The sequence below is a fragment of the Cupressus sempervirens genome, chromosome 2, assembly GCF_028749045.1.
Source record: "Cupressus sempervirens isolate cs-2001-9-10 chromosome 2, ASM2874904v1, whole genome shotgun sequence".
NCBI classification, from domain to species: Eukaryota; Viridiplantae; Streptophyta; class Pinopsida; order Cupressales; family Cupressaceae; genus Cupressus; species Cupressus sempervirens.
This window is the reverse complement of record NC_143119.1, coordinates 335,905,268-335,919,028: the sequence shown is the minus strand read 5'-3', so window position 1 is coordinate 335,919,028 and position 13,761 is coordinate 335,905,268. Positions and strand designations below refer to the sequence as shown.

Genomic DNA, 13,761 nt, shown 5'->3' with positions numbered 1-13,761 from the left:
ATGGAAACATGGAAACATAATAAGATGACCAAGTTAATGGCTATAGTGCATTAAAAAGTTGGAAGTGCTCATCATAAACTTGCACAAGGAGTTACTCAAATTGGCTATGTTCCTCATAAACTTCATAAATTTTCTTCCTAATTTATCCCTTACCATTGTAACTTGCCATTGTAAAAACTTGTGAAAACATGAAAACATAATGAGAACCAGCTTGTGCCTTCCCATTAAGCCCACAAAAAAGTTATAACCTCATCTTTCTTTTTGAGATGTTTGTTTGTTACATTCTACTTGTTTAAGGATATTTGTAATTATCTAGTCAGTTTGCTGATCGAATTGCATTGTAAATCATATGTGAAACCCTGTACAAAACCAGTTATTATACATTACATAACAGAACAAGAAGAAAGAAAACTTTATTCCGAATACACGTGTGAATAGTAATTGCAATGAAAGAATTCGAGGTTGGGAAGCAACCTTTTAATGGAATAATGATGGATTAGATTACTGCTCCCAATTACAAATCATTACTTTGCCCCCACGGTTAAAGAATCAACAATGTAATATGCAGTCGCAGACGATGCAATGGTGCATCTTGAATTGAACCCACTTCGTCATCTGCTAAGGGATGAATTCATCATAGCGGCTCATCTGAAGGATGCTTGGATCTCTTCCAGAGTTCGTCCTTTGGTTTCCGGAACACACAATACCACAAAGGCCAGTGTGAAGGTGCACACAATAGAATATAGCGTGAATGTCCCTGCAACAATAAGACGGTAATAATGGAACTTCAGAAAACTGTTCATAATGAGCAATTATTTACTCATTTTTTGACAATATGTTTTCTAGCCTACTCTAGACTAAATATGGTTCGCAAGATCTATCAAATGGATATAGGTGTTTCATCCACATTCCTGCTGCAATCTGTTTTTAGATCTACAAACGGGGCATACATTCCCTACCCCTGCTGGATTTGAACATGCTACCTCTCTTTCAAGGATATGTTTTTACTTGTTTAAAGATTGAAACTTTTCCCACACAAATAGGCCAGATAAGGCTAATAGACATTTTAGAACTCGCCTAGTTCCAATCTTCCAACATTCAGTATCAGGGGACATGGCATGCCCTGAAGGCTTAATGGACCAATATAGGAATCTAGGAGAGACCACAAATATTGTCGTCTGGTCTAATTGCTTTACTAAAAGTGTATACCATATAGAGAAGCGGTGCACATTCCATCATGTTTGTTATAGCGGAACTCTTCCATTTGGCAATGATTTAGTGGGCAATTTTGGTATGCTTAAGTGATGCACAGCTTAAGGCTAAAAACTCACCAGCATAGCTCCATTGCATTAGTAAATTGATAGTCATTGTCACCACCCATGATGTCATCCAATGTGCCAGGGTTGCTACACTGCCAGCAAGACCCTTGACATTGAGTGGAAGTATCTACAGTAGCACAGGAAGAGTTAGATAATAGAGAAACGGATTATTAGTAGCATCACTTTAAGTGATTAAAGGACCAAGAGATTCTTCCCGGTGTTTCTATAAAGGGTGCAATAATGTGACCTAGTCAATGTTACAAGTGTGTTACCTCAGACATGATAATCCATGGGATGGCACCCATACCAAGTGAGAAGGAAACGATGAAAATCTGTAATCAAATCAGCAAATAACAAATGATATATATCAATATGACAAGAGAACGATGTGACAGAGAATGTCTAGTTAATGCATAGAAGTTTTAGTATGTGTTAAAAATCCTAAGAGCTATGTTACTCAAGTGTTCTATTATTTCCAATTTCTATATTCATATTTGAGTTTTCATTCCCAACTTACCAGCAAACTTGTTAAAGCTAATACACTGAAGAACATTTCATATTGAGAAGCTCCTTCCATATGGCTCTGCAATAAGAGCAAACTAGAAGTTAGCTTTGGACAGCCAAGAAATTCCATACCATCAGGCACCAGATAACACCACCAAATAAGTGTTCAGTAGAAAGTGAAGGCATGCTTTTCATAGAGCTTCAAATCAACCATTAGGCTTTTTAGAGGCGCTGCATTCAAGTAAGATGAGAGACCAAGAAGGAAACGACATATGGCTTTTAGTGACACTACCTTCAAGTAAAATGAGAGGCCAACAAGAAAATGACATATGGCCATCCCTCCTGATGAGACCTATTGACAAAACAATAAAACATGTTAGTTCTCTCCACCATTGAATCTATGCTCCCAAATGAAACAATACAAAATCGTGATAACTGCAAGGTTTTTCTCACCATAAGGAGAAGACGTCGACCAGCTTTGTCCATTAGGCATACAGTAAGCCCAGTTGTGAGCACCTGTAACATTATCCTTTATTCATAAGCAACATGAGACTAAATCATGACAGACAAATTCATGCAGGACTTCAAGACAATAATTAAACCTGAATGGCACCAAGTCCAAGTGATGCAGCACTAGCAGATGAAATCCCTGCAAATTTGTGGATAGCACAAATCGTAGCTCAGTGCTTTGTTTAAGAAATAAGATTAACATAGACACTATGAACTAAAAATCACTTCCAACAACCTTTTATCTCGTTGACTTTAAATTTCTAAGATAATTCTCTGCTGCCAAAGGCTATTGCAAAGCATGCTATAGATTCCATAGTTTATAATATGATAAATTGAACATGAATAAAGACATGATATAGAACCTCAACTTTAGATACCTATAGGCTAGAACTCACCAACAGATTTGAAAATGGAAATGCTGTAAAACATAATACCATTAACTCCACTTAATTGCTGCAAAAGTTGTAGCCCAATACCAATCTGCAGTCTCCCATTTCAAGACAATATCAGCATACAAAATTGTGAGTTGTGTCCATTTTGGAAGAATGAAGTAGTTGTTGACTGATAAACCTACTTGTGTAAATTGGCCAAATGGGGAAATCTTAAGATGTAACTCACAGTGAGAGGAAGGGCATATCTCTGTTCAAAGATCTCACCGAATTTGATTCTACTTTGCTGACTATTCATCTCCATGACACTCTAGACTCATAATATTTCCATTAGTTAGACAAGATTCTACCATTATAGAGGTTATGTTAACTAATAGACAATTAAATCCCATTCACGATAGGAAAAGCTTAAAAAAAAAGCAAAATCTATACAAAAGCAGATGACTCCTCAAACTGGTAGAATATTGAAAACACAGTAAGAAGTTTGATGATGCAATTAATGGAATAGGCAAAAAATGCAGTTCATCTTGGAGAAATTGTAGCACCTTGATTTCAATTGCTTCAAGGGAGACATCAATATTAGATCCTCGGAGTGCTTGTAGTGAAGCTTCAAAACTATCATTACCAACTTTTGCCTGCACTCAAGTAATCATAAATTTGCCAAATAAGTTTCTTTGTATAGTACATGTCATTTTAAAATTGTTAGCGATAATTGAATAATATCATTTCAAAATGTATCTGTATGTGAAATATGCTCACCAGCCATCTTGGGGATTCTGGTATGAAGAAGAGGCCGAATACCAAAAGGGCACAAGGGATCATACCTGTCCAGCTAAAGTTGTCAACCTATGATTTCTTTCATAAAAGTTAAAAATCTAATTTATTTTTTTAAATTCACCTAGCAAAAGCATAATAAAAGGTACCTGCAACTGCAAGAGGACGCCATGAAAGGAACAGTCCAAATAGATATGCCAGCATAATACCAATTGTCACAGAAAGCTGTTGAAAAATCAATTAAGTATAAGATTCAAAACTGTATCAAATTACACTTTATATTAGGACTATTATCATGATTAATATACAAAAGAATTTTGAGTTTACAAAACAGACCTGATTTATTGCCCCAAGACCTCCTCGCAAATGCTTTGGTGCAATCTCAGATATGTATACTGGTACCTAAAAGACCCATGATATGGTTAGATTCATAGCTGTCCACGTGCCTGTATGCTCTTTAATTTATTAAGTGTAATAATTTATGGCTTAAAAATGACAACAATAGGCTTGTTCTAGATTGTGAAAAAAAATTGACTTACAGTGAATGAGATGACTCCCACTCCAAAGCCTGTGAGCACTCTTCCCAAGTACAAAAATGAAGAATCCTGTAACCATAGGGTGATGACATCAAAAAGAGGAATTTCCTTATGCTCCAAAGGAAAATCACTATCAAACTTCTTATTCGTTTAGCTATCATTTTATCAAAGGAAAATTAGCTTGCCTTGGCAAAAGAAATAGCAAGCCACCCAAGAATGTTGGGAATGGAAGCTACTAGTAATGCCTACACGCAAACAAAGAAGAGGTTATGCAAATCTAAATGTGTGTTAATTGCACTCATCTTTAAAGACTGGGTACAAAAAAGAATTTATATGACCATCGTTGCTACTAGATGTACAAGACAAAATCTTGCAGTGTATCCCTTTAGCGGTAGCATATTAGGTCTAACATATAAATTTATTTTAGTAAAGAAAGAAAAACATTGAAGGCACTTACCCCTTTCCGTCCAATATAATCAGCAACTTGTCCACTAATTATTGCACCCACCATGGCTCCAACATTAGTTAAAGATCCAAATAAGGAGAACTAACAGAAACAACAAGACTCTATATTAGGATCTACCACATAAACTATATTCTATCCTATTGCAAAAATGCATTCATCAAATAATAGTACCTGGGAAACAGTTAACCCAAGATCATTGATGATCCCACTTTGTGTGGGCGAAGAGTATCCAATCTGCAAGAACGTTGCTATCAGAAACTTCCTTTTTTTATTCAGGTCGACTCTTGTAATGGATGCATGGATTAAAAATCAATCTATTCAAATAAGAAACTATAACTTACACAGAAACCAAACTGTACAGGCCCCAGGGCAACTATTAATGTACATAATATTGCAGTTATAGCACTTCCACAGAAGATTTCAACATTATCTGCCTTTCTAGCATCTTTACCACCATGACAACCACATTTGGATATGGTTAGACGTGTGCTTCCTTTCTCTAAGAGAGCCTTTTTAATATCTCCATTGCCACCCATGCTTCCCTTTTCCAAATCATCCATGTACTCCATTGTTTTTATAGGGTAAAATCCGTAGTGACCAAATTTTCTGCAAACTTACAGGCCTGCACAGCCAAAATCCTGCTGGCAAAATATTCAACGCTCCCCTCAGGACCCGTGACAAGGGCTTAACTACCTCTTATGTACCATAAGTTGAGTAGTTCTATTGGGCACTGACAGATCGGTCTTTTGGTGCAATGGCAACTCCACTCTAACAAGTGGTCCAAGTTTGAATCCTCAAAATGTCAGGTAATGCTCAAGTAACGCTGAGGGGATATTGTTGGAAAAATGTTCAACACACCCCTCTATAAGTTTAGTGGTTGTATCAGACACTAACAGATCAGTCTTTTTGGTGATAGCAAGGATAGCAACATGCAACATGCAAAGAAGTAGAGACTCAAAGATTCAACAATTTGGATTTTCAAAACTTAAGCATTCTAGATTCCAGGACACAAGATTTCAACATTCCAGGATTCAAGGACCCAAAATGAGAGAAAGAGTGCTCATTTTATAATTTTCATGTAGGGTGAGAGCATTGGATTTGTCACCCACACACATGCGATGTGGCAAGAGATTCCTATGATGCATATGACAGAATATGCCAAATGTAAGATTCTATGACACATGAGAGTCAAATTTGGCTAAATGTGGAAGAGAATCTATGACGCATCATAAGATTCCTCAACCCACTTAAAGCCAAGAATCTATGACGAATAAGCCAAATAGGGCATGCGTAAGAGGTAATAATAATTCCTATGACACATATGACAGAATATGCCAAAAGTAAGATTCTATGACACATGAGAGTCAAATTTGGAAGAGAATCTATGACCCGTCATAAGATTCCTCAACCCACTTAAAGCCAAGAATCTATGACGAATAAGCCAAATAGGGACACGTGTAAGAGATAAGAATATTTGATTAGGAAAAATCTCAGCCAAGTGTCAAAGGAGAATCCACGAGGTGTCATATCCAAGTGTCATGATGATGGAATATTTGAATTAAAAATCCTCTTATTCCAAAAAATAAGAATTAGCAGAAAATGGATTTAATGATGAAAAATGGAACTTAGGAATTAAGAATTTCCATGGTTTGCAAATAATGAATCAATTAATTAATAAAATTAATTAATTGACGATGATAAACTAATTAATTAATAAAATTAATTAATTGACGATGATAATTAGGAAGAATAATTAGAAAGAATAAGATTAAATTATGGGTTATTTAATCCTATAGAGAAAATTAGCAGATGATTGGCCAAATTGATTAAATGAATGCGATTGTATCCTTTGATGAAAATGTGACGATGATGGATATCGAATGAGATGATGAAAATGTAGACCAAAGCCATGGTCAAATTAATTGATAGATCAAAATTGATAACATGCCAAGGACACATGACATGAATTAATTGATATGTAACATTTAACCGACATTTTAAATGCTACAAGATTGAAATTGACTGATAAGGTTTGATCATAATAACACTGACGGACACTATCAATATTATTAAAATGGTTGATGATGCCATGATCTGACATTGAAAGCCTCAACAATGTCAAAGATTGAATGACATGAATGATATTTTGATTCCCATCAATACAACTTCATAACCTATACATTCATAATGATATAATTCTCCGATGATATGGATATAAGTAGAAGCCAGCAAACCCAGTTAACATATTCAAAATCCTTGCAAAGAAAATTGAAGAAGACAACAATAGAGGAATAATAATGATTTTAAAAAGATAAATAGGTTTTAAGATATATAACAACAGACTCTAATTAAAGATAATTACCAGAGTAACATAAAAGTGGAAATAATCGAAAGGCACATCACTCTCTTAGTGCAAATTTTCACGGCTTAAACAGTTCCATTTTAGTAATTTCATAACAAGGTTTGAGCAGTTTCCATTTTAGGACCTGTCAATAATACCTATATGATGAAACATGAAGAAAGCTAGATTATGTGGTCTATTAAAATAGACGATTCAAATGTCCATAATGCTCAAAACCATCGAAAAACTAACGTACAAATAGACTGTTTCAAGGCAGTTGCTAGAAGATATATATGATTCTTTTTTTAGGATGCCGAGTTTACCTTTGTTTATGTGCCTCTTCTAATACCCCGAGCACAACATTTGCTAGTAATGAATATTCTAATTTCAGTTTTATCTAGTGTTTAGTTCCAGTTAGCATAAAGCTATTAATTTCAATTTCATGAACAGTACTGCATATTTTTTAATTAGGAAATGAGATGTTGGAAAGGAGTTATTTCAAATTTTTATTCTTTTCAACCATATTTTCGGTCAGCTTTCTAAATAGCCATGTGTTCAATCAGTACAATCTTAAAAGCGGTGATTAAAAGTGTAATGAGTGCATTGCCTCTTAAAAATTAATAGACCAATATAAGCATGCACCTATTTTTACAAATCTAGAAAAAAAATTCAGCTACTGGCAAGGAAAGATGAAGAAAGCTATAAGACAAAACATGAATAAACATGATAACTAGCATAACAAACAACCTGATAATAAAAATTGAACGAAATCTATTTTTACAGCCAAAAGCCTTCAACAGTTCCATAATGAAGCTTAAACAGTTTAGCTTCAAGATTCTTGAAAGCGAAACAATGACGCCCATACAATAAACATAATGAAAGCTAAAGCATTTGGTTAGTGTCATAAATAGAGGATTCAAATGACCTCAACAGCTATGAGTCTGTAAACTGCCTACCATCATGATGCATCATAATAGCTTGACCATGTGAATTACTAATTTGTGCCTGTGAAGTCCTGTGCATCAAGTCCATGGTGCATTCAATATCTTGGGAAGTTTTTGGATGGGAACCTCTAAAATTATTTCCCTGCAACAACCCGAACATGTGTCCTTCATAGTTTCCAATACCACCTAGTTGCTCTCCTTGGTGCTCTTTATCTAAACTTACAAGAAAGCCACTTGTGGAGGACTGGGAGCTATTAGTTAGCAATTTGTCTGGCGAGACAAGACCAAAGTTGCGCTATGCTGCTTGCTGGTGCACCATGAGAGGCTGAGTGGTTTCTTGTATAAGCTAATCCATTGTAACAACAACACTCCTTGGGGTAATGTGATCAAATGAGGCTGAACTTGGAGCCCCCCTTGAGGTCCAGGAGTTCGATGACAGAAGAGAGAGAGCACACCCAGAGTCAGAGACTCCTGATAAAGTAGCTGATGCTACACCTAACCCTACAAGATCTTCACCGAAGGAAGATGATGAGAGTGTCAGAGCTTGACTCACATGTCCCCCAGTGCTTTGCAGGTACTGAGGAATGCCCTGATTAATAGCACCGCCAGGTACACCCTTATTGGAACTCTGTAGATACAAAAGCAACTTGTCTGTGTTGTAACGAGAGAGGGAGCTTCCCATTACTTGTCCATCAAATGGTGATTGGTCACCTGACTTGACCCTTGGCCAACATCCTTTTCCATAGCCAAGCTTGAAGTCAATGGAATCCCCCAAAAATGAACTTGTGCCGTATCGTGAGTGCATGAAATGTGATCTATCCATCAATAAGTTGCTAATTCGCCTGTCATCTGTTATTTAAATATGAGAGAGATGTTAGTTTGCACATGCAGTGTAGCTGTGTTATTTTCCTGACAGTAGCTCATAAAGAGCAACAACTAATTAATTAATTTTTGAATTTACCAAGAAGATTTTAGTTGAAACTATTTTTTGCTAACAGACATCTGTAAATCCTTGTGCCTAATTGAGCATAGGAATTGGGAACATGGTTGTGGTCAGAATTTTCTTTGTCTAAGGTTTAACATTAATCTCAGATTGGATTACCTCTAGTTGCAAATATAGAGGCCCTAACGAGTAGAACAGATGGGCATGGGAGTGAGGAAATGTTGTAGAATAATACACCATGGACGCCTGTTCTATGAACCAAAAGGTTACATGTTGCAAAGTTGTATACAGAAATGTAACATGATTCATCACTAATTATTGTTGATGGCTATTAAAGCTCTTAGTGCAGGAATATTATTCACAACTGCAGATTAAAGCAAACTATGTGTACTGTGGGTCGAGAAAACACCAAAGCAATTGACATCCTCAAGTTTAAAGCACTACCAATGTCAAAATCTCACAAACATTATGCAAAGGAAATCAAATTGCAAAACGAAAAACTTAGGGTTCGTTTGGTGAGCGGAATAGGAATATGTATTTCGAAATAGAATGCATTCCTGTTCTCTGTTTGGTTCAGCCAATATTTGATAAAAATTTGCGGACCCAAAAATTTATGTTTTCTAAAATTTTTTAAAATAGAATAGGAATACATATTCCAATAATACCTATTTTGGTGGAATTGCAAAACCTCATTTTTGGGCCAAAAATGGAATACATATTCCATTTTTACTTCGTATTCCAATCTCATTTTGGTGCATCCAAACAAGGAATTCAAAATTTTTGGAATACGTATCCCTATTCCACTCATCAAACGGGCCCTTATGAGTTAGGATGATGTCTAGCTAAAATATTACACACTAAGGGAAGAATTAAGTTTCAGAAAAAAAGTCAACTTTGACTATTTAACACTTTTGATCTGAGAATTAAACTTAGTGTGTGATATTTAAGCCATTCTAGCTCAGAAACGACCGAGGAATTCACCCACTTTTCATGGGTTGGCTTTATCCCTGCATTTAGGTGGATGAATTTATTATAATGAATGGTACTCATTAAATGGAAAATGGAAAATGGTACTCATAGATGATTTCAATCGTAGGACATGGGTGTATTTTTTAAAGAATAAATCTGAAGCATTTGATAAATTTGTAGAATTTAAAGCCCAGGCTGAAAGAGAATGTGGACATTACATCAAGGTCCTCAGATCAGATAGAGGAGGGGAGTATACCTCCAATTCTTTTGTAAATTTTTGCAGGAAACATGGCATAAAGAAAGAGCTCACAACTAGCTATACACCACAGTAGAATGGAGTGGCTGAAAGAAAGAATAGGACCATTGTTGAAATGGAAAGGAGCATGATGAAAGAGAAAGGTCTCACAACTAAATTTTGGGGAGAGGCTGTGGCAACAACAGTTTACCTAATCAATAGGTGTCCCACAAAGGCAGTTCGTGACAGAATTCCAATGGAAGCATGGTCACGAAGAAGATGGACAGTTTAACACTTAAGGGTATTTGGATGTGTTGCATATGCACATGTGCATAAAGAGCAAAGGAAAAAATTTGATAACAAAGGTGTGAAATGCATTTTCACAGGGTACAGTCCAGAATCAAAGGCATACAAATTGTATGACCCACTGAATAACAAGATGATGCTTTCAAGAGATGTGGAATTTCTTGCAAATCAGTCTTGGTATGGTTCAATTGATGAATCACCAAGCACTTCAAGTAAAGTGCCAATCATGAGTGAAGAGGATGCTGATGAACATCAAGAAGAAGGAGTAGATAGAAGGAAAGGCAAGCAACCTCAGTCATTACCGAGCTCCTCTAGGCATGACAAAGTGTCAGGGCCAAGCAATAGTAGCAAAGATTCTAATCGCACACTCTCCTCCCTGTTACCAAGAAAGACCAAGAGTCTTAGGGAGATATACCAAGATGAAAGGTATGAATATTATGATGAGAGTGTTAATTTTGCATTATTTTCTCATAGTGATCCAATATATTTTGAAGAAGCTATTAAGGAGAAGAAATGGTGTAAGGCCATGGATGAGGAAATAGATGCCATAGAAAGGAATGAGACATGGGAGCTAACTGATTTGCTTCCCAAGAAGCAAGTGATTGGAGTGAAATGGGTCTACAAGACCAAATGCAATGTTGAAGGCAATATTGATAGGCATAAGGCAAGGCTAGTAGTCAAGGGCTAAAAATAGTAGTATGGAAGAGATTATGATGAGACCTATTCCCCTGTTGCAAGAATGGAAATCGTGCGTGTTGTCATAGCAATTGCAGCTCAACACAAGTGGAAGGTATTTCAAATGGATGTGAAGCAGAGGCTGAATACATAGCAGAAAATGGAGCAGCATGTCAAGCTATTTGGCTAAGGAGGATCTTGACAGATTTGAATGAAAGGCAAGGAGATGGAACCACAATTTATTGTGACAACATCTCATATATTGCTTTGTCTAAGAATCCAGTCTTCAATGGGAGAAGCAAACACATAGAGATCAGATATCACTTTATCAGAGAGTTGGTGGATAATGGGGATATCAAAATTGAATATTGCAAGTTTGAACAATAGCTAGCAAAAATTTTTACCAAGCCATTAGACATTGAAAGTTTTGTACACCTAAGAGAGTGTCTTGGTGTAGTTTATTTGGATCAGTAGTGATCCTTATTTGTTTGGCTTGGGATAAAGGGGGAGTGTTGGAATATTAATTGTGGTTGGTTGTTTCTCCCTAGAGCCAAATGCCCACCTACCACCCTGAACGTTCAAAAAATCTATTACGGGTAGGTGAGATTTTGAAATCGAAAATGAGAGGGAAAATAATTTTTCTGAAGACAAAAGGAATGTTTTATCATTCATTTTGATCAGTTAGTTAAGAAAGAGAAAGAGATCAGAAATTGCAGAGAAGAAAGAAGGAAAAGTGATTAGTAGATCCATTGGTGCAGAGACAGGAGGAAGTGTTATTCATGCCTGTAGTAGCACGTGCTCCTTTGTGTCATTCTGTAAGTTTATAGCTTATTTTTTTTCATTTTTCCTATTGAAGCAGTGATTGCTCCAGGCATTTTTGTATGCAGCCATTAGAGCTACACGTTTAATGTTTAAAGTTTGAAGCCTAAAGTTTTTTAAGTTTTAAAATTTTAGGGTTATTTTTAGGGTTTTCTGGTTGAAGCCGAATGCTCCCAGATTTCTAATAGTTTGAATTATATTTGAATAGAAAGTAAGCAGGCATACTTGAATCCATTATTTTCCTTCTTCTATTCATTGCATTTTGGAAAGTTTATTTGGAAGTTTCAAGCTTTGAGTTTCTGGTTTTAATGGTGAAATCATTCACCCTGGAAGTTTGTCACTCGGTTTGCTCTTTAGCTTGAGTTTTAATTTTATAGTCATTACCGAGTTCAATTAGTGCCTTAATCTACCAAGCTCCTCTCTACAGTGTCTACCGAGTTCACTCGGTGTCTTCATCTACCGAGCTCCACTCTCTTGTGGCTACCAAGTTCACTCGGTAATCGCTTTGCCTACCGAGTTCACTTGGTAATCACACCCTCTTTGGTTACCAAGTTGTGAGCTCTTCATTTACCGAGCTCACTCGATATCCTTTGGTTACTAAGTTGTGTGTTTACCGAGTTCACTCGATAACCTCTCCTGCTACCTTTTTTTTTGGTTACCGAGCAAAATTTATCACTCAATAATAGTTGTTCCCGAGCAAATCTTAGGGTTAGGTTGTTTTTTGTGATTGAATTTTTTTTTAATATTTTCTCACATAATGTACACTATCTTCATGATTCTGGGTGGTGTGTTGTAGAACTATCTAGAGGCATCGGAGCTTTTGAACTGGATGGTTTTTGCATTTTTGGCCACAACTAGTGAGCGATCTAGTTTGTTGAGAGCACATAGGAGGTGCAGCTTGCAATAAAATTGGAAGTGAATTTTTTTCTCGAGACCCACGAAGATGAAGCACATGCCCAAGTTTGGGACCGAGATTGTGGGTGGGGTTATGCTGAGCGAGACCCTTGAAGAGATGCTGGCGAAATGGGGATTCAAGGACAAGCGATAGGAGGAGGTAGTGTCTGGCCTACATGCCCATTTTCATAATAGGGCTATGTATTTTTCTTGTTCTTTGCAGTGTTTTGAATGGTTATGTTGAGGTGTCATGGTAGCTGGTGGCTGGTAGCTGGGTGTGCAAAGGGCGATGTCTATTTAGCAGAATATATGTATCAGATTTGATGTTTTATTTTTATTTATTAATTAATTAAAAATGCATAGAATCAAGTTTTTTGATTTTTTATTTAGTTAATATATAAAACAAAATGTCAAATCCAGTGCATTTCTGTCATAAGGAGATTTGTCAAGTGCTCTTAAGAGGTTTGGCACTTTGGGAAAACTTGTTTCTAGTGGAGTAGTTTTATAATGTAAGATAAGTTTTTGGACATAAAAGTACAAAGGCAAGCCTTCAACTAAAAGCCTATTGACTAATTAAATAAAATTTAATTGAAAAGAATATAAATTACCTCTAAGGATCTTTGCCATATCGAGCATTGGATATATATATATATATATATATATATATTGTGCATTAAGATTATGTATTTTTTTAATAATGAATAATAATTGTTTTTCTATATTTTGTGGAGTAAATGAATTAGAAGCTCAATGCTAGTCTCTATAGGTTGGCCACCAATTTGGGTACGTTTAGGAGAGGATACACTTTGGTAGAATAGAGTTCTATAATTCTATAGATTGTAGCTGCTATCAAGATCAACTAGTAATGCATTACATAGACTAGTAGGAGAAACAATCATCCACAAAAGTTGAACAATAAGTAATTGGACTGCAAGGAAAATAATCTACTTAGAAACAAACATCTCATGATTGAAGCCTTATTTATCTCCATTACCAGTAATGTGGATGTCATTAAACCATCATTCTAAATAGCTTGGACCATTTAAGCATCAATATGAGACCAATACAAGCACTTATGAGTACAACAATGAGATCGATACTATTTTCTTTAAGGGAAACCAAACTAGAAATCACTTA

General features: G+C 36.0%; 1 protein-coding gene and 1 pseudogene across 1 annotated transcript; both read right to left on the bottom strand.

The window, feature by feature from the left end:
* Positions 1–515: 515 nt before the first annotated feature.
* On the bottom strand, positions 516–5,067 carry LOC149572496 (sugar transporter ERD6-like 6). Its single transcript, XM_089811479.1, has 18 exons — positions 4,840–5,067; positions 4,670–4,732; positions 4,490–4,579; positions 4,218–4,277; positions 4,036–4,101; positions 3,833–3,898; positions 3,646–3,721; positions 3,482–3,546; positions 3,268–3,357; positions 2,952–3,032; positions 2,729–2,813; positions 2,426–2,472; positions 2,277–2,339; positions 2,116–2,175; positions 1,837–1,902; positions 1,592–1,651; positions 1,332–1,446; positions 516–757 (listed from the first exon to the last, which is right to left on the bottom strand). The coding sequence occupies exons 1-18, from the start codon at positions 5,065–5,067 to the stop codon at positions 645–647; spliced, it is 1,494 nt and encodes a 497-aa protein (XP_089667605.1). The 3' UTR covers positions 516–644.
* A 2,654-nt stretch (positions 5,068–7,721) lies between these two features.
* Positions 7,722–8,636, bottom strand: LOC149572495 (uncharacterized; annotated as a pseudogene).
* Between the last annotated feature and the right edge of the window lie 5,125 nt (positions 8,637–13,761).